The 26,385-nt window shown below is 40.3% G+C and overlaps 1 protein-coding gene across 2 annotated transcripts in view; it reads left to right on the forward strand.

Annotated features, from left to right (window-relative positions):
• Nucleotides 1–841: 841 nt before the first annotated feature.
• EPHA4 (EPH receptor A4) overlaps nucleotides 842–26,385 on the forward strand; it is a 153,427-nt gene continuing 127,883 nt past the window's right edge. For both annotated transcript variants that reach the window (XM_012446303.2, XM_012446304.2), the window contains exons 1-3: nucleotides 842–977; nucleotides 4,213–4,280; nucleotides 8,377–9,040. In XM_012446303.2, coding sequence (XP_012301726.2) covers nucleotides 887–977; nucleotides 4,213–4,280; nucleotides 8,377–9,040 — 823 coding nt within the window. In that variant the 5' untranslated portion in view covers nucleotides 842–886. The remainder of the gene's footprint in view (nucleotides 978–4,212; nucleotides 4,281–8,376; nucleotides 9,041–26,385) is intronic.

The raw sequence follows: 26,385 nt of genomic DNA on the forward strand, positions 1-26,385 counted from the left end.
CCCCGACACCCCCAGTCCCCGGGAACCCGCAGCTGGTTCCCCGCAGCCCAAGGCCGTCTCGGGGCGTCCTGGGCCCCGGGCGAGGTCCGCGGGGCGCTCACGGGCACGGGGCCAGCGGGGACTTCCTTGTTGCCAGAAAGTCCTTGGTTCAGTCTCTGGAGACAGTGACGGACGCTGCTGCGGGCTGGACGCTGGGGACCCAGTAGGTCCCCGCTCTCCAGGCATCTGGGAACCCAGGGAAGAAACGAGTCAGCCAGCCACAAAACTCGCCCCAAAGATGTTTCGGAGGGGAAGCGCCATAAAGACGAAACAGGGCAAGGTGGCAGAGGGTGGCGGTGGCGGGCGCGCGTGTGCAGCTCGGCCCGGGCGCGCGGGACGCAGACACGTCGACCCTCCTCAGGAAGCAACCGCAGAGGGACAGGTCAACTTAGAGACTTCTTTTATTTCAATAAAAGAGCGTTTTCCTCCATCTCAAACCGCCCGTGGTGGGAGAAAGGGTTGCCGACCTCTTCCCGGGCTCCCCTCGGTCCATTCAGAGCCTTTCGAAGCTCCCTCCATCTTCCGGGGGCTCGACCTTCGAGGTGACGTGGGGGATCCCGCCGGCTCCCTCCGGCGGGCGGGGGCGGGGATAGAGCCGTGCTCGCCCCCTCGAGCCCCGGGAGGCCGCGCGCCCCGCGGAGCCCGGAGGGGGCGGAGCCTGCGCGGTGGAGGCGGGGCCTCGACCGCCCCATATGCGCCGCCACTGGCCGCGGGCCCCGGACTGGCGGGCTCGCGTCACCGGCCGGGCCCGCCCCCTTGGCAATGTCTTCAGCCCGCTGCTCTCCTAACTTCAGCATTTATTCCACTGGGAGAGAAGCGGCAGGAGCAGCGTTGGCACCGGCGAACCATGGCTGGGATTTTCTATTTCGCCCTCTTTTCGTGTCTCTTCGGGATTTGCGACGCTGTCACCGGTTCCAGGGTGTACCCCGCGAATGAAGGTAAGAGCGGGACGGCCTTTCTGTGGTCGGGGACAGCTAGGGGCCATCGCGGGTGAGGGGTCCTCAGGAGCGCAGGGCCGGCTGGTGCGGGGGGCGCCCGGCAGGAGAGGTGTGTCCTGATTTGGGAGAAGGGGGCCGGGGCGGGGGGATCGGCGAAGGGGCAGCGGGGAACTGCCGGGCGGCCTGTCCCGAGGCGGTGACCCGTGCACGCGGCGGGTCTGTCCAAGTTTGTAACGAAAGGCCAAAGTTTATCAGCATCCGCCGGCGAGCCCCGCTTGAGGCGCCCCGAGGGGATGCACGGAAGCCAACGCCAAGATTAAAAAAAAAAAATTACGAGAACCCCGTCCTCCCCGGAGCCAGCCTGGGGCGAGGGGGAAACGCAGCCTGGAGCACAGTGAGAGGGCTCGGTGCTCCCGGGTTCTAGCGAAAGCCTTTCGAGCTCTGGTTTCTGCAAAGTTTCCCGAGCCCTGCGCTTATCGGGACCCGGCTGCGGGGCCTGCTCCGCAGCGCAGTGGTCGTGGCGCGGCTCGTCAGACGCCAGTGACCTGGTTTCTAGCACCCGGCGTCAGACACCTTTCTCCTCGCCAAGCCCAGCGCCCCGAAGGTGTGATTGCGGGTCTGAGGGGCCCGAGCTCTTCACTCCACAGACTTGGGGAACCCGCGGGCAAGTTGAACTCAGTCGAGTTTTTGCTTTTCGTCCCAGAATTGCACACTGTTTAGAGCTAGCGTGCGGGATCGACGGGAACCAGCTAGGTGCTCAATTTTCTGTGCATCGGTTCGGACGTGCTGGGAGGATTGTATGTGCCTGTGTGTCTGTATCGGGAGGTGGGGGGGGGAGTGATCATTTAGTTTGTGAGGAACCCAGGGAGAGGCGACGTGTGTGTGCGTGTCTCTGTGTGTGCGTGTGCATGTCTGTGTGTGTGTGTGTGTGCGCGCGCGCGCGCGCGCGTTCAACTGCGTGTATGTAGGTGCGCGAATGCCTGCGTGGAAGCGGACGCGGAGGATTGTTCATGTCCCTGCGCAAGTGTCCTGAATGTGTGCGCGTGTGTTCCACAGTGTATGTTCGTGCTGTGTTCCAGCATATGCTCGTGCTCCGTCTCTCATTCTTCTCCCTTACTGCATCCACTATCCATCCTTCCGTCCATGCATCTATCCATCCATCCATGCATCCTTCTATCTCTCCGTCCATCTGTCCATCCGTCCATGCATCCATCCATAACGCATCCATACATCTATCCGTCCGCCCATCCATCCATTCTCCATCCATCCATCCATTCATTCATTCAAATCTCCATCTCTCCAGACATCCGTCCATCCATCCCTGTGCAATCTATCATTTTCTCTGTTCCGAAGGAGGGAGCCAAAAACCAACTTAGCCTTGGCTGGGCAGCCAGTACTCAGAGCTATCCAGACGGAGGCTCCGAGAGATTTATGCACCTGCCCACAGACATCGCTTGGGAGGAAAGGAGCGCTCTCTTTCCCTCTGGATCTCCCCTCTCCTTCCGACGTGGCTTCTGGTGGTTCTTGTGCCCCCTCGGCCGCCGCCGCCCCAAGGTGCCTAGGGTTATTCATTCGCCTGAGCGGAATCCTGGATCCCGCATTCTCCTGGCCGCTTCGCACACTTGTTAGGACGTCCCCTGAGACTTCTCTCGCCCCAGATGCAGAGACTGTTTTCTTTCTTCACCCTTTTTTTTCTTTTGCTTTTGGAAGAAAAACTTGGGAGCCCAAGACAAAAACGCTCTGAGAGCCCTAGGCTAATGTTGAAGGGGAAGGGGGATGTCTGTTCCCTTCCCCTCCCCCACCTTCCCCTTAAAAATTAATTCATTTTGTTGCTTTTTATTCCCGTCACGTTTCCTTTTCTCCCTTTTACCCTCCCTTTCTACTCCCTCCCTTTTTTTGTAAATTGGGTCTTATTGTTCCCTTTGTGTCCCTAATCCACCTTACATAAATCCAAATGGATGTAGCGGGCTTTTCTCTAGGGACAGAGAAGAGAGAATGGTTGCGGTGGAGGGGTGGGGTGCGGGGGTGGGGCGGGAACTCCAGGCGGGAGCGACCCAAGGAAGGCTCTACATTTTAAAATCATTAACAGACCCCAGGAATTCAGACTCCCCTGGAAAACCAGTGGAAAGAGACTGATTTTTAACTCCATTGACTTTGAGGCGAAATGAGAGGGGAAGTGGGCAGAATCCAGAGGTCTGGGGGTAGCTTGAGAGTTGGGGTGCACATGAGCACGGATGAGGCCTTCCCATTCCCACCCCTCCTCCAACCTGAAGAATCAGCCTGGCTGATCAAATTAATAACCCAGTGGTTCCTTTGAGGTGGGCCTTTCGACCCCCAGGATTGCAGATCTCAGTGGGAAAGAGGGGTTTCGAATTCGCTGCGTCCCTTTGAATGTTCCCCGTACCTAGCGCTCTTCTAGCCGGAGCGGGGTACCGCAGCTGGGTGGGCCGTCCTCCCTTCCCCCCAAGCTTTGACGCACTCTTAGGTGTAGCACAAGCACACTCAAGCCGTTAGGCAGCACTCCATACCTAAAATTCAAGCCAGTGATTTCCTACGGCTGGAAGACAAGTCTCTGATTGTCCCCCAACACATCTTGAGAAAGAGAGAGTACTTTGGGTGCATTTGCATTCTGATTCCACACATCTGGCATTCCCCCTTTCTGAAACTTTGATATTTAAAAAAGCAGCGGATACCGTATTCAGGGACTATTTACTTGATGGCGAAGAGGAAAAGGTTAGGGAGAGCCTTTTCCTGACCCTTTTGATAGGATACTCTCTGATAGAAGAGAGAATTCACTTGTGGCTCTGTCACCCTGATGAGTTATGTGGTCATCTGAAACTTACAAAAACAAATAATTCTGGTAGATACCAGACAGAGATGAATGCAGATTTTGCTCTGGAGTGTAACTGCTGTATGTAGATGTATGTATCTTTTTGAATTGTACTTGAGACTCTCTATTCATCCTTTTTAGAAAAATGAATCAACTGAGTCCTAGGATGGAATTTTAAATGCTAAGCAAGTTAAATAAATAAGAACCTGCAGATTTAAAGAGGGGGAGAAGATCAAATGAGTAATGATTATTTACGTAAGTGAGCCCAAGTTTAGGTTTTGATCAGTGTTGGATATGCGTACCCTCAGCACATATGGAAACGCTCAGGCAAATGGTTTTTGTGTTATTGGCTTTTTGCAATTGGAAATTAATGTACTTTTCTTTTTTTTTTTTTTTTTTTTGCAGTTACATTATTGGATTCCAGATCTGTTCAGGGAGAACTTGGGTGGATAGCAAGCCCTCTGGAAGGAGGGGTAAGTCCTGAGTTGCTCTCTGATCCAAAGGGTAAAAAAAGAGTGATTAGCAACTTTTTGAGAGTCCTAATGGCTTGATTCTTGTTGATTGTGGTGAGGGGGTCAGATTTCTGCTGTGGCCTATGAAGTGAATTACGCTTTGTTGGAGAAATCCTATACTCCCTTTGGATAGCTCTGTCATGGAAGAGCTAGAAACCAAAAGGGCAGAAAGGGGTTTCAAAATTAGGAGACTGGTGGAGGCATAGACTTAGATGCCTATTTAAAACTAAAATACCAACAGGAAATATGATCCAGAGACCAAATTAAAATTTATGCCTATTACTGTGATGGCCATGAAGTCCTGACAGGGTTAATTTAAGAGCAATTGTCCTAATTCCAGATGAAAAAAAAGGAATCAATAAAGATACAAGAGAGAAGACATTTCTAATTGTACCTGCATGAACTGCAGAAAGGCTCTGTACCTTGCTCTCACACTCCTACGTCAGCTGCTGTTCTCTTGCACGCTGAGAGACAGTCAAGTGAAATTGTCTCAGAAAACCCCAAGCTTGTGCATTAATGGTGTTAAACAGGAAACATTTAAGCGTCTGGGGTCTTGAATCTTTGGGGACTGAGTAGGCTGAATTATAAGATTTGAAAAAAGCATCATTTCGTTTCTTCTAGAATTTGTAACACTTGTCCTCACTGCCTCCATCTTACTAGGTCAATAGCCACATTCTCCTACTCCCCCTAAATAATCAGTCAGAATGAATCAGCTTTGGAAAGAAAACAGTATAACATGCAACTGACTTCTGCCAAATCAAAATAACTCTCAAAATCCTTTAAAAAGTAAACAAATCATCCTACCTTCACAGGCTTGATAGTTTATGGCTGAGTCAATTGATTAAAAGCAATAGGGGTGAAAGATTAAAAGTCTTTACTAGGCAAAAACTGTAATGCTAGAACGTAGCATGGGCTCCACACCGGTCCATTGAATAAAGAATGAAGAATTTTAAAATAAAGATTCATAGAGTCTGTTATCAAGGACATATTTCAGAACTAAGACTAAGGAAGAAAATAATCATGAAAATGGAGAATTTTAGGCTGTCTTGTTGCAAAGCAGGTTTTGTAATCCACGTGAAATAAAACAGATTGCCCTGTCTTTCTATTTTTCTGCCTGAACTTGACTGCCATTGGTTTGTTCTCTGCTGAAATATTCTAGTCTGCCCTCAAAACCATCTTTTTAAAGGAGGGAGGAGTGATTGGCAGGCCTCTGGCAGTGTAGACAGGCTGTATTCACCACTGATTGCAGGCAATTGCCCTCATCCTTTGAATGTGAAGAAAGGTACAGCTTTATCTTGGTGAGAGTCAGACTCATTGTTAATCCTATACTCTGGAAAGGTCACTGATTCAGGCGAGGCTTTCCCAGGCTACGTGTACCAGGGGTATTCCTTGGTAAGTTAAAATGCATTAGAACTGCTGGTAAAATTGAGAATGAAAAGTATCAGTATTTGTATTAATAAATTTAATGAGCCTCATTTTTCTTACTGGCTGCTTTTAAGTTTGAATAGAGCATACATCTAATAAAATTTTGAACCTGATTTGTTTCACTAAATATACATGTGACCTATATGAAAGCAAGGAGTGACACATTTTAGGGTTCAGTCTATATCTAGTTTCTGGAAAACTTTTATTGCAATTTAATATGCTGCAGACATCTTGCTTTTTTTCCTTCTCCAGAGCCCCTGAAAGAGTGCCTGGTCACTTTTTCTAGACACAAAACTTATTTTGGTTGTCTTGAAGTCTATTTAAAACTATGCAAAACTGATTGTATACAACCCACTACTTTTAATGGGCTGGATAGAAGCAAGTTTTGTTCTGTTTGTTTTTTTCCTTTTCCTTAAATATAGGCATGTAACATTTTAAGTATTATTGTAAGATAAATGAAATTTTATTTGTGTATAAAAGAATTAGTCTCTGCAAAATACACAGTAGCCATTGAGAAATTGTGTCAAATTATAAAGTTTAATTAATCTCTAGATTTTACAATTGAAAAGGACTTTTTCAGGCTTAGAGCAAAGGGATAAATTGGATATCTATCAATGAGGAATGGATTGATTGTCTTTAAAAAGTTCTTTCTAGCAGAGAGTAAAAAACCATATTGAGTCTTAATCATTCTAAAATCTCTACTTGCAGTTAGGACATTTAATGCCTTTATTCACTGTTAAGTTGAGATAGTAATTTGATTTGATAATGACATTTATTTGTTGTTGTTGGTGGTGGTATGCTTGAAAAGAAAAAAACAAACTTGATTTGACAATACCACCAAGGAAAATATGCATTAGAATCAGAGACAATCCATTGTTTGTTTTATAAGAACACTAAGCAAGACTTGAGAATTAGGGAAAGTGTTGGCTCCTGATAACATCATTGTAACAAAAAGCTACTTTCTTGGTACTATTCATTTAAAAGAGTATATTGAATCAATGACACTGATTATAAAATATAAAACTAGGGGAGGATTTGTCACTGTTCTGGTGAATTGATCAATGTGGTTAGACAATTAAGTTCAAGCTGAAAAGTTCACATTAGACCTGAATTATCCTGCATGAACTCTGTGGAGATACCCTATGTGCCTTCATTTTCATTGATAAATGTGTTTTTCCATATTCCCATTGTTCTGAGAAGAGAAACATGCTGAGTAGGTTTTTTTTGAAGATGGGAATCTATTTTTGGATTTACATGAATTTCCTAAAATAAGTAAATTACTGGTGATTTTATTGCTTACCGGATAAAAAGAAATTTTCATCACCACAGGGCACTTACCCCTCCCAGTTTCAACTTTTATAATGGTGTCAGATGAAAATGATACAGAATTTTACGCCTTATGGACCGCCACATAGTAACATTTCCATCTATTAAGAGTTTTCCAGTGCACAGTTGGGAAACCCGTTAAAAGATACATTACGAATCTATGTACTTCATTGGACTGCATGGAGCTTTAAGTGGAGCTATTACAGAATACAATATTTTTAAAACTATCTTTTGTTCCTTCTAATTATGTTCATGTGTTTGTTAGATACTTAAGCTGATTTATAACAGATCTATATCAATGCACTGCTGTAGATGTTAATGAAAAATTTGAGGCTGCCTACCAGCCTAGTAGAAGCCCCAAAAGTTTTGCTGCTTTTGAGATTATTTTTGAAAGCTATAATGACAGTGAAATTATTACTTTAATCACAGTGAATTCTGCTGAATTCAAGTTGTCCTACCATTACATTCTTCATGTTAGGAAATGCAAAGAAAATGATACTATCTCCTTTCATTTTATCGAGACTTCAGTCGTAAACACCACTTGCTATTTTGTTTTTAATGTCCATGGAAGAGTTAGAAGCAAATTTGTCTGTTTTAAAAATGAGAACATGTAGAAATTTTTTAATTGAATACACACTCTTGAAAAGTTGTCTACTGTAATAAATGACAGCATATTTGAGAAATCCAACCTTAAAATTTACTCCCTGTCTTCCTAGGATTACTGAAACCAGAACGGTGGGATTTTCTTTTCCCCTTTAAGGAATAGTGAGGGTGCCAAAAAAATCAATTGCCTTTTTTTTTTTTTTTTAGGTATTAGAGAGCAAAGTTCTGACAGTAGCACTACTAATTAACTGATAATTGTCTTCCTTTGGCAAGCTCTACTCTTCCTGCCCTTAATTTGCAGGTCTCTGCTCAGTGGTTGAAACAATACACATACTAGTTTTTCATTTATGAGTAAATTTGAACTGTTGCCACTTGAAATTGTAGCTGTTGTAATAGGTGAATTTGAGGTCGTTGGACCACCACAAGGAACCGCTGAGAACTCACAAGCAGTAAATCCACCATTGCCTCTGGATTTCAGGCAAAAGATTGAAACTATTAAAAAAAAGAAAAAAAAAAAAACACTTCCTCAGTAAAATATTATCTTATCTCCCATAAGATCTTTTATTAGTGATGATTGGTGCTCAGTAGTTTGCTTCATTATTGAAAGAAAAATAATCAGGTGTCCCATGAGAATAAAATGGGATTGATAAATCACTGCATGATGAAACTTTGTAGCTGATACATCTGCTTTGGATCTTTGCAGTGGGAGGAAGTGAGTATCATGGATGAAAAAAATACACCAATCCGAACCTATCAAGTCTGCAACGTGATGGAACCCAGCCAGAATAACTGGCTACGAACTGATTGGATCACCCGTGAAGGGGCTCAGAGGGTATATATTGAGATTAAATTCACCTTGAGGGACTGCAATAGTCTTCCGGGTGTCATGGGGACTTGCAAGGAGACGTTTAACTTGTACTACTACGAATCAGACAACGACAAAGAGCGTTTCATCAGAGAGAGCCAATTTGCCAAAATTGACACCATTGCTGCTGATGAGAGCTTCACCCAAGTGGACATTGGCGACAGAATCATGAAGTTGAACACCGAGATTCGGGACGTAGGACCGTTGAGCAAAAAGGGGTTTTACCTGGCTTTTCAGGATGTTGGGGCCTGCATCGCCCTAGTATCAGTCCGTGTGTTCTATAAGAAGTGTCCACTCACAGTCCGCAATCTGGCCCAGTTTCCCGACACCATTACAGGGGCCGATACGTCTTCCCTGGTGGAAGTTCGAGGCTCCTGTGTCAACAACTCAGAAGAGAAGGATGTGCCAAAAATGTACTGTGGGGCAGATGGTGAATGGCTGGTACCCATTGGCAACTGCCTATGCAACGCCGGGCATGAGGAGCGGAGCGGAGAATGCCAAGGTAAGAGGGGACATATTGTAGTTTTTTCACTGGGGCTTAGTGCAAGTAATTAAATCAGAGATGAGACTAAATGGAGTAAAGCCAGTAATTAGCAGCCCCTGTGGGATGTGGTGGGACATAGGGGTCTAATGAGTAAGTGCTATAGCTCCAGGTGGCAAGGCTAAGACGTTTCTAATACTGACAAAATAAATGATGCTGCTGTAATCAGCACAAAGCCAAACACATTTGCTAACAGGCACTTAGGTCTGAACCCGCTTGATGCGCCCTCTGAAATGTAAATGAACAAGCTGAAGAAACGGCCTTGATTGATCCTTACTTAAAGAGGGCGGACATATTTTTGAGTAACAGTTTTCCTGTCTATGGACTTGGTAAAATGACAAAGATTGTAAACATCTCTTGTCTTCTGCATATGTGAGTGAATGATCTAAATGTGAAATTGGGATAAAGTTGTTCCCATTCCCTCCCACTGATTAAAATTGAGTGAAGAAAGTCCAATTTTTTTTTCTGCCTTGTGGATGGGTGGAGATGTGGCCCAACAAAGTGGAGTGACAGCGTTTCAAGTTCATTCTGTTGTTCCCTGAACACCCATTGATGGGGTCTCTAAATGAAATTAATCTTGACGAAAGCCCTCTTTATTTCTCTGGGGAGGTGATAATGTAGCAATGGAGTCTTCTCATTTGATCTGTGGTCAGAAGCAATAGCAAATTGTGACCCAATTTGTTATTGATTCCAGTTATCGAATTTTTGAAGAAATCTATGTATTTTTATCATGTTAATTACTACTTACCATATTACTAAGCAGATTTTTTTTTTCTCACCTAAGGTTCAGTGTATGCGATTTACTCTTACCTTCTTACCCTTCCTGTCAGAATACTGGGGAGTTTATAAAGTCCTTTGCTTTATAGAAACTTTGAGTAAGAGATGAGAGTAATTCCTATGTATACGGATTGTTTGTCATGCGTGAAATAAGACTTAAAAAAGTCTTTTATTCCAAGTTTTTGCCTTGCTTGGTATTTGTTTTTATAATAGTAGTTATCAATAGCCTGCGGCTGCCAATCCCGTTATGGTTACTACTAAATAGTTAGAATGTAATTCTGGTCTCATCTATGGAACAATCAGATTAGTCTTTTCTCCAGGTAATTGTTGAGCTATAGATGGCATTGCCACATGGTTCATCTGATTTGGTGATTAAAGAGCCTGAAATCACTGACTGCCAAACAATTTGTCTGGCATTTCAACCATCTTAATAACAGGGTGGGATTAACTATGGGACAATCCACTTGATTGACTGAAAATCCACAGTTATAACCTGAAGAAAATTGCATTTTTTGGTGATTTGGTGTCATAAAGTTATGCATTACTTTTTTCATAGTTTATGCTTTTCTGAGGTGCCATTCCTGCTTGGCTATAGTTATTTCTGGGAGTAACTAGCAGTGAATGTTCTTTCATTTCACTGTAAATAGAACAAAGAGTGGCTATCTTTTCTGTCGACCCAGAGTTAAAAATAACAACAACAACAACAAAAGGAAACGTGTAAATTTAAAAGTTTACAATTGGAATTTAAGGTTTTTTAAAAATAAACATTAATGCCTCGATATTTTGTTTGCTCTTAGCAACTACGAGATGAGCTGTATTGAACTGATACCCCAAAGTATATCCTGGCATTAATATAAGAAAATATGCGAGTGCATTGTTACTGGCAACTAAATTACAATGATCATAACAGGAACAGTGAAATGAGCAGAGCTGTGACCTCCGGTCACATTTTAGAGTAAATTATTCTACCGTTTCCATTTTGTAAGACAGGACCTGCACATCTTCACATGTCAATATTCTTATATTTTAAAAATATATATGTTGCCTTCCATTTCCTGATAAAATGTTCACTCTTTTAGCATTAGTACATCTTCGCGTATCTAATGTCATTGATTTTCAATTGTCACAGAGCCCAGTAACTCACATTGCTACATTGTGACACTCCTTGACATTTTTACAACCAAAATTAGAAAGAAAAGAGAAAAAGATGGTGGGCAAAGTGAAAATAAAGGCAATTGAACATTTTTCTGGTTTGCTTTATGGAAACAGTTTTGGGGATCTAGTTAATCATGTGGTTCCTCGAAGGGGAGAGATTCAGTGTTTCACATCTAGCCCACTTCCGAGCAAGCTGTTCCTACGTGAGGCCAGATATTAAGAAGAAGATGGATTAAGTCGTTTTTGAGAAACTTCAGTGCTTTCAGGCATGTCAGCCAAGTTTGTTTTTTGTTTTTGTTTTGCTTTTACTTTTGTTTTTGTTATTTTGGGTTTTTTTCTGCTAATAAAATGATTAACTCTTTCAAGACATTTTTTGCACAAGACCTGCACTTTGATTCCTTGTTTCTATTATTGCCATGTGAAAATTTCTGATGAAGTTAGGTAAGAAAAAACTTGAATGACAAAGGATTCCAAGGTTGAGTGAGACTTTGAAAAGATCACTGGAGACTGTAAAAGTCTTGGAGTAATAAAAATGGTTGGCCCTATCTTTGACATCAACTCAGGCATCAAGAGTAGCGCCCAGGTACAGTGGAAAGAATATGGAGACAAGGAAAGATTTATGAATTTGGTCATTTAGCTAGATGACCTTGAGCATGTTTCTTAAGCCCTGTGAGCCTTGGTTCCTTCATTCGTAAAATGGGATGATAATAGTTATATTTAGTTTACAGACTTGTGATGAGGACTTGGGGCAGTAAGACTGGGAGAAGTCACCTTCTAGATCATGCAACAATTTAATACTAGCATTTCTTTTGTCACTGTGCTCTTCCCAAGGTCATAGCTGTTGACTTTTAAGAGTGTTGCGATGAAATAGAAAAAGGGAAATCCATCCCCTGACCACTCTTTGACATCAAGGCTAAGGATAGGAAGCATCTCTCTCCTTTGCCCTAACAAAGAACAATATACATTTTTACACTTGGTATTGAAAATATTACTTGGAGGATGTCATTTTTTTTTCCTCCTTGGTAGGAAAGAGAACTTTTCTTTGAATGAGAGAAAAGTGACTTGTGGGCAGGACAAGAAAGAGGGTAAAAAGAAAGCTTAAGAAAGAATATAAAGGAAAACTGGGCAAGTCTTCAGAACTTTGGCAGCAGGTTCCTCCCCAATTGTCTTTTCAATGGTTCTACTGTGGCAGGACAAATAGAAGAACAGGTGAAAGGTCACCTCCTTCCTCATCCATCTTCCTTGGGGTCCGGGAGGTCAGAGTGAAGATTGATTAAGATCTTAAATGTTTGACAAAGGATCCTTGGGCAAAAATGGGCAGGGCGGGTGGGGGCCTGGGGTGTGCTGTTGTTTGACTCTAACCCTGATCATCCACTGGAGTCGTCAAAGGCCCTTGGGGACAGAACTACACTTCCTCTTGCAGTTCCTACCCCCAGCAGTACACGCTATCGGAGGGGAAGGATGAGGGCAGGGAGATGGTGGGCTTGCCTTCTGAAGCAGCTGCAAGTTCATTCTGCTCTTGAATAACATTTTCTGAAATGATTTGGCTTGGCCTCAGTAGAACAACAATGTGTGTGAGCTACTTACCCATCTTCTCAAGGAGAATGTATACCAGGAATTAGCAGCCCTTTGAACTTGCCTATTGATTGGATGCAGAGGGTAATATAATGATTCCAGTTAGTCCAGCTTCCAGGCCACAACAGACTGTTGGAAAAAGGAAACAAAATCCACTTCAGACATCTCCTTCTAGACAGATACGCCCCTACTGAAGAAATATTTCAGATGTTTTACAGGACTGTTTTCATTGCTTTAGAAATATTAAGTAGAAGGAAGAGAGGAAAATATCTTCTTTTTAAAATTAAAATTTATTTTTATTATTTTTTAATATAAGAGATGAGGTCTCGCTATGTTGCCTAGGCTGGTCTTGAACTTCTGGCCTCAAGTGACCCTCCTACCTCAGCCTCCCAAAGTGCTGGGATTACAGGTATGAGCCACCACACCCGGCCTAAAAGCTTCTTTATTAGCTTATTTTTTTGCCTGATTAAAAAGCTGAAAAATGAAAGGAGAGCTCCAGATTTTCTCTGTAAGAAATATTAATCAGCAGTTTTCAGAGCATACATATAAAAATAATACCAATACAAAGAAAACATTGTTTTGGAGTCACTCAAGGCCAAATAATTACAACTGTCACAAAATTAAGCTAGGTAAGAATCAAGCCTTGCTGAACTATACAATTTTGCTGTATCTTGAGGTTATCAATATTACAATATATTCATATCAGCAAAAGGTATCATATTAAAAGCTTCTGAAAGAAAGAATAAGATAGAAATGTTCCAATGGTTTTAAAATAACAAGCTTGTGATCTGAAAAGAGGGCGAGAGCTGTGTCAAAAAATGATTAGTTTTTCAAATATACTAGAGAAGGAGCTTAGGAGAAAGAAGTAATGGAAAGGAAGTATTTAAATTCTAGTTCACAGAGATGCTGCTTCATATCCTTTGCACTTTTGAAATTTTTCTTCTACCTTTGAATCGTGCCATTAAGAATCAATTGCTTGAACACAGGCCGCTTTTATCTCCAGCTTTGAAGCATAGCTGTGATCATTGAAAAACGTAATTCTTTATCTATAAGAAGAGCAGCATTTAATTATTGTCCTTTTTCTGTTATTCTTTTTATTTTTTCTTCTTTGTGTGACCAGGCTGCCTTTGTGAGTGTGAATTGTGCAATAGGCTCTATTTGGGGTTCACCAAAGCATCACATAGGAATTATCTCAGTTAGGGATTTTTGAATATGGTATTCAAGATTTGATGACTTATTTTAGCCTAACTGAGCTTCTTGGACCTTTCAGAAGTGAATTAAGACATAATTATTCTGTTAAGACTTGAGCCTCTAGGAAAAAGCTTTATTAAGTGGTTTTTCAGTTACCGCTGTGCAAAGCAGAGGTGGTCATGATATAAGTTTGACTTTCACATAACTGAACTTTACTACTTAAATTGGGGGAGGGGGATAATTGGTAAATTTAACATTACCAAAGTACCACATGCTTGTCAGATAAATTTCTAGTATAGAATTACATTAAGTAAAAATTATGTCTTCCTTCCCCCCCCCACACACCCACCCATACATACACAGATACACAGACACACAGACATACACACACACACACAGTTTTCAAAATCTTACTCCAACATTTTACATGTTACCATTTTTCACAGTTTGGCAGGCAACTCAGATAGAGCCATATACATATATTTTAAAAATAATAGATGGAATCATCCTTGTAATTGTCATCCTGTTTTTATGAGGCTCGACTGTCATAGATATCACTCTATATTAGAGAATATAGCTTTTCTTAATTCTCCTTCATTGAAGATTAATATTCTGTAGTATAAAATACCATACTTCAGTCTTTTCCTTGTTGGTAGGTTGTCTCAGTATTTCCTGGTGATATTTTTAAACTAACAGTTTAATTTGTAATCATACATGTATATTTTTGTTTAAATTGGATGATTAACCTTGCTTTGTTATTTTTATGCCTTTATCTTGGACATATGAATTTAGTAGAACTTCCTTATGACAATGTCACTGAGGGGTACATTAGGCATAACCAAAGTAGTAACATCAGTGATGAATATGGAACACACGAGGTTTCATTAAATGTCCATTGAATGAATGAGTGAATGAATGAATTGATGTATAAGAAGTAGTGGCGTGTTTCATATAGAACAATTATTTGGTGAAGTTACATTTAATGGAGTCAACATGATATATTAAAATATTTGCATGTGACCAATGTATTAACGAGTTCCTTGTTCATTATTTCTGCTCAATTGGGTCCTTTTTAAATTATGTTTATGAATCTTCTTTACATCTGAACCTTCAAAATTCTCTGCAGCACATGAAGTTAACATACAGTTAGCACAAAATGGCCAAGAACTCCTGTTGGAGTTGAGGACTTAACCAGAAGTGCAATTGTAGACACTAACTTAGCTTCCCTAACCTCCAGTTCACATTTATAAATTGGTGACAATAGTATGTTATTATATATGACACACATATATGTGTGAATGTATAAAGGGCTTGGCACAGTGCCTAGAATCATTAAACACTTAGAAGTTAAAATTGTTATTCTTATTTTTATTGTTGTTAGACAGAAATATGGTGACACTATGGGCTGTTTGATCAACAAAGAAACCATTTCATTTAGGTTCCAGAGTAGAGTTTTTTGTGTGGTTGGTTTTGATTTTTTGAGGAGACAGTGGTGACAAATACAGGGTGGAGTGAAGGGATGGTACCAAATGGCTGGTCTTGTTTACATTGATTCAGTCTTCTGTGCCCCAAGTCACTGTGGTTCTCAAAATGTGGTCCAGCTATGTTCCCCAAGACCCTTCTGCAAGGTCTGCAAGGTCAAAACTTTCTTAATAACACTAAGATGTTATTTGCCTTTTTCTTCCAATTTTTTGTATGAGTGAACAGTGGAGTTTTCCAGAAGCCAACATTATGATGTATGATAATGTTGTTAAACTGAATACAGAAGCAAATACAGTGGTCCCCTTTAACTTTGGGGGATTTGTTCCAAGGCTCTCAGTAGATGCCTGAAAGCTCAGATAGCACCAAAGCCTTAAACATGTGTTTCCTCCTATTCATACATACCTATGCTAAAGTTTAAGTAATAAATTAAGCATAGTGAGAGAATGCCAACAACAATAATAGAACAATTATAACACTATTTTTTTTAAATTATTTGCATATAGTCTCTCTCTTTTTTTTCTCTGTCTTTCTCAAAAATATCTTACTGTACTGTACCTTTGGTAGCTAAAAGCACAGAAAGCCGAATCACGGGTATGAGGAGACTACTGTACTCTCGTCCTCTATTAAACCAGATATGCAAGAAATATGAAAAAAAAGTCACAAAACAATGTCACTTTTTCCAGTAAGTTTTGTTTTGGACAACAGTGGTCTTTTTTTTTTTTAATTAAAATATTTGCATAAACATGTAATGAGTTATTGTTATTTTTCAATGAATACAAAGTAATTTAAAAATCTTTTCAGTTTCAATTTATACTGATAAATATTAGTAGTTATAACTCACATAAATAAAAACATTCTCGATGAGTTTTCAGAGTGTAAGGATGTTCTGAGACCAGAAAGGTTGAGAACCACGGCACCTGGTCCATCACCTTTGAGTTTCTTTGGGAGGTAACACAGTCTGCACTTCCGCAGGTCATGGAGAGGTTTTAAAATGAAAATGAAATAAGAAAGCTCTGAAAAGTTTTTCATGATCTGGGAGACTTAGGTAATTTAAAAGAATGACATTTTATTTACTCAACCCTTTAGATGTTTCTATAAAATTAGGCAGCAATTTATAGCTCTTGGCTTTTTAAAAACTGGTTATCTGTGTCCAATAACATGGCTCAGTGCTCCCTTTAGTTTTATTCTGCTTGTGAGAAGGAATGATTAAAGAAGGCCTCAGCTGTCCCCTGCACCCTGAGAGACTATCTTTTCCACTTAAGGTGTAAAACCTTTCTCCCTGTATCCCATTACAGCTGGTATCTCTGAGCTGTTTTGGGGAGGAGAACAGGTGAGATAGCTTGGTTCCATGTTCTGGAGGGTATTTAAGAATCCCATAATTAAATGGACATTTTATGAATATTCAGGGTCTATTTCTTTTTCCTGGGAAACACACATGTTGGTACTGCTTACAACTCCCTTTGGAGACCCCAGCCTTTTCTGGGTGAATGCAGGTCGTCAGCTGTCTGCCCAGCCCTGCAGTTCCAGGCAGCAGATTCTTCATTTGCATAGTCTGTATTCGCCCTCATGCAAAACAGCACACCCATTTCCCCCTTTCACAAAGGCAACGAGGGCTTCCTTTGGAAACTCCAGCCAAGATCTCCTTCTGTTTATGCAGAACCCAATGATTTAGACACCATGCAAATTAATTCAGTTTTGATTTGAATGCTTCCAGAGATTGGGGGTGGGAGGCAGAGAGGTGACTATTTGCACAGGGCTCTTTTTATGCACCCTCTGTCCCCAGTGTGACTGACTTTGTCACTCTCCAGCCCCTTTGCCCCATGCGAAACAACCCAAGTCCCTGCTGCTCATTTCATTTTGACCTTTGGAAAAGGAACCCAGCCTTGGTGAATCCCTTGGCTTGTCTGTTTAGTGACAGCTTCAGCTGGAATCTTGCTGTTCTTTGAGGTGGGAGGGGATGGCACTATTCAGATTATGCTAGGAATGTTCAGAAGTGTCCCAACAAAGGGCTTTAAAAAATTGTAAAGGAAGAAGATACAATTCTTTGAAAAAGAATCGTCAGATCTCAGGAAGTTCTGAAAAACGGCTTTAGGTCACTAATGGGCTGGAATCCATTCATGCCATCAATAAGTAGATATTGAGAGTTTATGATGTACAAATCACCATTGGGGTTTTCATCTGTGTTTCTTCATCTATGAACGAATACATCAATCTTCATACCTAGAATCGCAATTAAAATTTCTTATTTTTACTTATGTCACCAGATAAAATCCTTGGAAACGTGTATTGGGTATAATTCTGTGCCTTATTATATTTGTGGATTCACTTTTGGTTGAATATTGTCTTTTGTTCCTGTCTCCCCCACCCTACTCCCTCCAGTGTCTCTGGATTTACTTAATTTTTAACCTTTGCTTTATTCCTTCTAGAATGGGAAAGCAATCGTACTCCATATTTTACCCAACAAACTTAACACTGGTTGAAACCAGCACTGCCTTCTGAAAGGCCATGATCGTATATGCATTCTATAAACTAGAAGAAGAGGACTTTGCATGAAATGTTTTTGAAGTTCAATTAGACTTGAGTTCAAACTAATTTCACAAGGCAGAAAACGGGCATAGCTAGACGTTGCTGTGTAATTAAGTGGAGGCAAGGTCAGTTAAAACAACATCTAAATGTGGAAAGAGCTTTGGTTTTGCTCCACATGATCTGACAAAGTTTGATGATGCTGTTCAAAGTTCATTTGGGATGGATTATTGGGATTAAAGAGCAGCAGAATGCTCTGAACATGGTGTGTTCTCTGGTGGCATTAGCAGATGAGAAAATTCAGCTGCTTATCTGGCTCTTGTTTCTCAGGATGGATTTCCACAGACCCACACTTCTCAAAGGTGATCTTACTAACCTCTGCTTAATAAGTTACAGATCTCAAATTGCTCAAAATCCTTGAAATACCATTTGAAGTAAGTTGATTGATAATTATCATTTCCTTTCCGTTTACAGATATTTTCCACACCAGTACAAAGCTGTGGTACAGTTTCTTAATTACCCAGATAATCCTGTTTGCTTGTATTTTTAAACTATGAAGTGCTGGGTAATTATTCAATTCTTAATAGAAGGCAAATGGCAATGTAAACAATAATTAGGATGTTAGACAGACTAATGCGCTTCAAAGCAAATTGGATTTTTTTTCATACTGTTCAGCATGAAGTCCCATAAAGCTAATAATTTAGAAGCAAGGCAAAAAAGGTTCCATTTTGTTCATATTTTATGGCGTTATCTCTTCATGGCTTGTTTCTGTGAATAGCAGTTTGCCCCAGTGAAGCCGCCTGTGCCCAAGCCAAATGTTTCTGTAACAATCGCTTCCCTGCTGTTTGACATTTGGTTATGTTCTCCCAGGGCTCCAGATTGGGCCTTTGTCTGTCTCAGATCCCAGGGGTCAGAGGTTAACAGAATACTGATTTTCTCCCATAATACCATGGCAGGTAAATATGGGCCAACCTCATGATCAGTTAAGACTCGGCTCAGTTAGGAATGCTTTTTCTCTTGGGCTTTTGTCCTTAAGAACTTCCCGGATTTAAGACTTCACGTTTCCCAGCTATTGCTTTCCACAGTGGATTCTTCATTAGGATTGCAGCCGTCTCTTTTATGTGACTTCTTCCTGTAATAACCATTCACAACTAACAATAGATCCCCAGAAATACCTGAACCTGAAAACTACGAGCAAATCCTTGCTTTTCATGAATTAATTTTACAAACTCTGAATATGTTAATACTTTGCAATCTTTAGACCCTTAATTATGTCTTGTAGTCTTATCTCTACTGTGTTTTACTGATGAAATAATAAACTGATAACAAAGGCAGTAAACAAAGATACTTTTATGATGTGGCAATTCCCCAACTCCTCCTTTTTCTTGTCTGGCCTCATGATGTGTTGCCAGTTAGAGGTGCAATTAAATGAACAATCAGTTTTATTTTCCATTTTCATCACTTATGGAGAGACCCAAGTATTCATCAATATCAATGTTATTAATGTGTTACATCAGTTTAATTATATCAGCCTTAATTTTTCTCCCATAGATTAATGTAACTCAATAGGGTTACATCCTAATTGGTTATGATGCATTCACAGGCTTTAGACATTTAAAATACATTTCAGACTTTCAAATTTCTCAGTCAATATTCATCAATCAATTTTAGGACATCTTTTTACATGTTAGCTATCCTGTTTGTGTTTGTCCAACCCCTCTTGCTTTGCACTGTGAACTTGAGGCTTACATTCATTTGTTTTCAGATTTAAGTGTTTGAAAAAGACATCTCCACTTTGAAAAACAGTTTCCTTTTGAAGTGCCCAGCTTGGCAATGGCTGAAGCAGTCCCAGGCAAATTAGCATGTTAAAAGAATGGATCAATACCTTTCTGGCTCCTTTACCCTCCTCGCTCTCTTCCAAGGGAGAAGAGTTTTGAAGAACCCTAGGAGGCCCTTGACAGAGGTGCCAGGAGGCTTCAAGAGGACTGTCAGTAGCCCAAGTGGGGAACATTGACAGCTTGATCTAGTGCCCAGACCGCTTCTCCGCTGGCCATTTGAAAATAGATGCAAGAGGAATTGACAGCTTCAGGAAAGCTTTAGCAGTTCATGTAATTATGGAGAGGATTAGAAGAAAAGTGTTGGGTGGAATAAGAGATCAATACAAGGGCGCTAGTTGACTGAATTCACCTTTAGCTGTTAGGGCACTCCATTTTGTAATATTTAGCCTGTGCTTAGAGAAGAATGCCTGATAGGCTTGTTTATTTCTATAGGGGTTGTGTAAACCTATGCATAAGAAAAAGAAGACATAAGCAGCCGCTGGTTTTTGAGAATGGACTTGTAGATAATTAACAATGTAATGTTTCCAGTCCTTAAGGTGCAAAAGTACTAATTAACTAATGGGAGAGATTGAGATTTCATTACTGTGTTCTTTAAGGAGGTGCCAGCAAAGAATTACAGTTGAAAGTAATATTTGAATATTCAGGTTTCCTTTTCAAATCTTTTCTTTTAGAACTGCCTCTCTGTTTGTATCCTAGAGTTTAAAATTAGCACTGATACAGTAAAACATGGTTAGAGTGGTTATTTTTGGAAGAAAAAAAAACTCATGTTGATGGAAAATGAAAACATTATCTTTGCAGGAATGAAAAGCATTTTTAAAAGATTTGGAATCAACCACTGAATGGTCTCAAATGATCTTACTTTCGGAAGTTTTCTTCCATAGGACAAAAAATGGTTAGTGAACTTAACTAAAATAAGCACAAGTACCTCATTTATTCTGGCCTTCATACATGATTCTGGGATTCTCTTTTACAAAATGTTGTAGCTACAACTATTTCAATAATTTTAAATGGTTACTGCATATGACAAAAATCCTACACTATAATTTCAGCGATTAAATTTTTAAAAATTTTTAAAACTTTTAAAAAGCATAGTTAGATCTTTCTTATAGAGAAACATAAAATCTTTTACTGAAGAGAATCTCTTACCGTATAAAAATCGTAACTTATTGCAACTTCAAAAACTAAATATACTAAAAAGAGGCCGGGCGCAGTGGCTCATGCCTGTAATCCCAGCACTCTGGGAGGCTGAGGCGGGAGTATCACTGGGTCAAGAGTTCGAGACCATTCTGACCAACATGGTGAAACCCCATCTCTACTAAAATACAAAAATTAGCTGGGTGTGGTGGCGCACGCCTGTAGTCCCAGCTACTAGGGAGACTGAGGCCTGGAGAATTGCTTGAACCCGGGAAGCAGAGGTTGCAGTGAGCCGAGATTGCGCCACTGCACTCGAGCCTGGTGCCTGGTGACAGAGCAAGACTGTGTCTCAAATATATATATATATATACTAAAAAGAACCCATCTCCAAAAAGGATTGTTGACTTCTACAAGAGATAATGATTAAAAAACACAACCCATTGAGTTTTCCAATATTTTCAATTATATCTTCTAGCTCGTTATCACTGATCTACAGGAAAGCTATTGATTTTTGTATGTTTATCTTACATCCAATCTTCTTATTGAACTATCTTGTGAATACTAATAGGTTTTCAGTTAATTCTCCAGGGTTTTCTGGAGAGCAAATAGTTTCCATTGCAAACAAGTATATATGTATTTTTCTCTTATTTAAAAAATTAAACCTCTTATTTCTAACTTTTATGTTACAACATTGGTCAGAATTTTCAGACCAGTAATAAATAATAGGGTAGATGGTGAGCATCCCTGTGGCCAATTTTAGTGGGTATAATTTAACTATGATATTAGATCTGTTTTCTTAATATCATATTAACAATATTTTAGCACTTCTCAGAGAGAGTGAATGTTGAATTTTGTTAAGTTCAAATATTTATCTTGGTTATGTAGCTTTTTTTGGTTTGTTATATTTATGAGATCTAATATATTAGTAGATTTTTTTTTTTCTGGTAATAAACCATAAACTAACTCTCTTTGCACTGGTAGGAAAAAAATGTCTCATTAGATAGCAGTGAATTCTGACAAAGTCTTTTCAATTCAATTTGTTAATTGAAAATAGTGATTAAGAGCCAGAACTTTGGAATACAAACTGAATTTTAATCTCTGCTCTGTCACTCACTGTGTGAGTATGGGCTAGTTAGTGAACGTTAGTAATTTGGTTTTCTCTTTTATAAAATGGCAATAATGATATCTATTGGGTGAGTATACTTAGTATTAAATGAGATAATATAACTAAGTCTCAATAAGGAAGTGGTGTCTGTTAAGTGTTCAGTAAGTGTCACAATTTTTATTGTTATTTTCTTTTAAATTTCTAATAAATATCCATGTCATATTAGTCTACATGGTCTCTCTCTTTCTCTCTCTCTCTCTCTCTTTCTCTCTCTCTCTCTCTCTCTCTCTGCTTTCCTCAGCAGGTTTAGGTACTGTAGTTGATTCATAAAATAGTTGTACATGAAAAAATTAGCACTGTAGAATGTTTATGTGCATGAGAACTATCTTTTCTTTGCAAGTTTGAAAGATTCCACCATTAACACTGGCTCTGGACTGTGTACCTAGAATTTGGGCACTTTTCTCTACATATGCTAGACTTTACTAAAAAGTACAACAGCCATAACAAAGAAACTGTCTCTGAGACCTTGTTCAGTTGCTTTTCAAATCACATATGTAGATTTCCCAGATCAACATAGTGGACATGTACTTTGATTTGATGTCTTCTCAGCCTCTGTTGCCTTTATGGTGAACAGCAAAGATGACACATTGCTCTCATCCGTAATTACATTATTGAAATTTCTCATTACTTGCGTAGATTTTTTTTTTTTTTTTTTTTGAGACAGAGTCTTACTCTGTCACCCAGGCTGAAATGCAGTGGCACAATCTCAGCTCACTGCAACTTCCACCTCCCTGGTTCAAGCCATTCCTCTGCCTCAGCCTCCTAAGTAGCTGGGATTACAGGCACATGCCACCACGCCCGGCTAATTTTTGTATTTTCTGTAGAGACAGGGTTTCACCATGTTGGCCAGACTGGTCTCAAACTTGTGACCTCAGGCACTCCGCCTGCCTCAGCCTCCCAAAGTGCTGGGATTACAGGTATGAGCCACCATGCCTGGCCTTGTGTAGATTTTAAACATGTGAATTAAAGGTAATGGGCTTGTTAAACTCAGTTCATAGACATGGTAGAGCTACTCTTTAATCAGGAGCCCTGACTGGTAACAAGAATTCTGGTTGACAAAATACTTAATATCCCATTAGCGGAAGCTACCTTTCACTGCAGAGTGAATGTGGATGCAGCCCCTCTGAGCTGTGGTGCTTTACTCTCCTTTTTTATTGACAGACCAAGAACCAGAGAGAGAGGGAGGAGAGTGAAAGTGAGAGCAAGAATGAGAGAGAGAGACCATGAAATAACTGTTTGGAGACACATCTGGTGCTCCTTAGATCAGCAACTCTGGCATAGCAATTTGTAAATACTTTACATTGGTTTTGAGGATTGGCAAGTTTCATTTTTTACATAGCCAGACAAATTCTGTGGGCCACAGTGGGCAGGACGAAGACCAGAGGACAGACATTGACTGACTCAGCATAAGGAAGAGCTGTCTAACATTTTGAACTGGACAAGAGCAGAGTGTGATGCTTTTTGAGGCATATTTTTTGGATGTGTTCACACTGGCTGCATGACCCAAAGGCACCTAACAGTGAAAGATTGGAGGTCCTGTGTTTCTTAAAAGGAACACAGTGAGCATTTTTGGACAGGATGATTCTTCATGGAATAAAACTCCATGAAGAATTGCAGGTCTTTCCTGTGCACTGTGAGCATGCATGGTGTAGAGAATTTAGTAGCCCTAGTAGTCTCTGAGCAATAAATCCCGGTATCATCCTCAGTCATTTTGACAGGCCAAAACCTGCCCTTGTGTTTTGTAATGTCCTGGGATGGATGCTAATCTCAATTATAAACTTCTAGACTATGAGGTTACTAAGATTCTAAAATAGAATGTTGAGTACTCTAAGTATTTCACAAATCCTTGGGTAGACAATCCAGGTCTAATATCTTGTAACATAGAAAAGATGAGGAAGATCTTCCAACAATCCCAGCTAGTCATGTCTCTTTCTTATTTTTGTTTTCCATAAATCTAAGAGTATATCATAACATTTCAAAATCAGTATCATGTTTCTTTCATGTATTAGTCCGCTCTTGCATTGCTATAAAGACAGACCTGAGACTGGGTAATGTACAGGAAAAAAACAAGAGGTTTAATTGTCTCATGATTCTGCAGGCTATACAGAAAGCATGGCCTCAGCATCTTCTTGGCTTCTGGTGAGGCCTTAGGAAGCTTTTAATCATGTCCCAAGGCAAAGGGGAGCAGGCATTCACATGGTGAGAGTGGGAGCTAGAGAGAGAGAGGGACGAACACTGCAGATTTTTTTTTTTTTTTTTTTTTTGAGACAGAGTTTCACTCTGTTGCCAGGTTGGAGTGCAGTGGCGTGATCTCAGCTCATGCCTCCACCTCCACTCCCAGGGTTCAAGCAATTCCCCTGCCTCAGGCTCCCGAGTAGGTGAGACTACAGGTGTGTGCCACCACGCCTGGCTAATTTGTCCCAGACTCTTCTAAACGACTAGATCTGTGTGAACTAATGGAGGAAGAACTCACTCATCATCAAGGGGATGGTGCTAACCCATTCATGAAGGATCTGCCCCCATGATCCAATCACCTCCCACCAGGCCCCACCTCCAATCCTAGGAATCACATTTCAACATGAGCTTTGGAAGGGAGAAACAGCCAAACCGTTATCACTCAATAAACATGAATTGAAGAAGTCTGGGAATATTTTTTGGAAGAAACTACTAATATTTAACAAAAGCATCTGTAATGATGACCATCAGCCAAGTGCTCTCTACCAGTTTTAATTTACTTCATTGTAAAACAAGTACCTGACCTTGTGAGTCAGGTACTGTTATTATCCCCATTTTACAGATGGAAAGGCCAGGGTGCAAAAAGATGGATGTGTTTGGCCATGTAGACTACTTGGCAATTTGAAACCAAAGAGACTGGTTCTAGTATCCTCACTTGAGAACTGTTAGAAACTTTTCCCCAGTTAACTAATGACATAGGATCTGCCTTGCATTCTTATATTTAAGTATTTAAATATAAATATTTATATATAATATATATGTGAAGAGTATTTTGAATGCCTGAGTGATAGTCTTGTTAAAAGTGCCCCATAATTACTCTCTAAGATTTGTCAGCTGTTCACCTGCCAATGGGTGGCCTTTGTGTTACTTTGAATGGCCTTATAAAGAGCAAAATCAGCTGCAAGGCTGGAGACCTTGTCAGAGAGTATATTACTGAGCAAATTATTCTTATTTTGACTCTGCGTCACGGCAGAAACAGATTATCCCTTTTCTTTTCAACTTAAGTAATTGGAAAGTTACAAGCATAAACCCAACTTGAGAAAAGACAGAGCATCAGCTCATCTTAGCAGGAGGACAGCTTAACCAAATGAGAAGTTTTTAATTTCTCAAATGCTTCTGTAATAAATCTAGAGAAGGAAAATCAATGTTAAAATGAGAGTGAACTTTTAATAATCTAAATGTTGGGTATGTGATTTTAAGCTGGTTCAGGTAGAATATCTGTTAAACATTTACAGAAAAAAACAATGGTGATGAACCTATTTGGAAAGCAATCCGTTTATGTGATAAGAAGAAAAGGGAAAAAAGATGGAGTAAGCAATTGCTAATAGAGGTACTTGTCACTTCCTGTAGCATCCACAGGGACTTTCTCACCTTCCCCTGCTGTATTGCTACCTGTAGCTTCAGTGGAAATGACTCACCTTTCAGCACAGCAGAGCTGGTATATCCTGAATTGTGTTAGCCACAAAAATGTGTCCCTTTATTGTTTTTAGCCTCTTAGCTATTCAGGGTCAGGTTTCCTGTTTCTGGTAACACAACCCTAATTAATACAGGAGGTCAGGCAGCATTATTTTCACATGCAAACTAGTTATCTACATACAAGTATTTCATATATGTAACATGATGTTTGCCCAGGCTGAATAGTTCTTTTTCCAAAGGTTTCTTTATAGTCCTATAAACAATGGGAACATCTTAAATGATTATTTATTCTCTTTTCTCAGGCTTATGGCAAGATAGAATAGCTTGAGTCACTGACAGAGGCAGAAAGAAAGCCTCTTCCAAACCATGGCTTAGTGAAGCGAAAAACATCTCTCTTTATAGCCTTGGAGAATATTTGAGTGGGAAGGACATTAGAAACCCTTCAGTTAGTTCATGCTTCTCACTTTACAGATGAGGAAACTGAGGCTCAAATTAATAAGGTATATAATAAATATCAGATGGGAAGAGGCAGGGAAAAAAGGAAATAAAAGAAAAATGATAAAAGTAAGTAAAAAAGAAAAAATATATAATAAATATTAAAGGCTGGTGCTTTAGTTCTGGGTTTTTTGAATCTTATCTTCTGGTAGTGTTAAAGGTAGGATAAGCCCAGAAAACACATGAGCAACCAAAGGCAGAGTTGCATCTGTGTGTCTTTGAAGGAGGCCTTAAGAAGTGAAGTCTCATATATCCAAACCTACTCCCAGTTTAAGCCTTCGGAATCAGATTAAACTTGTTCCTTCTCCACAGTCATTGGA

This window comes from Aotus nancymaae, unplaced genomic scaffold (assembly GCF_030222135.1).
Source record: "Aotus nancymaae isolate 86718 unplaced genomic scaffold, 86718_ANA_hifiasm-v0.15.2.pri h1tg000008l, whole genome shotgun sequence".
Taxonomy (NCBI): Eukaryota; Metazoa; Chordata; class Mammalia; order Primates; family Aotidae; genus Aotus; species Aotus nancymaae.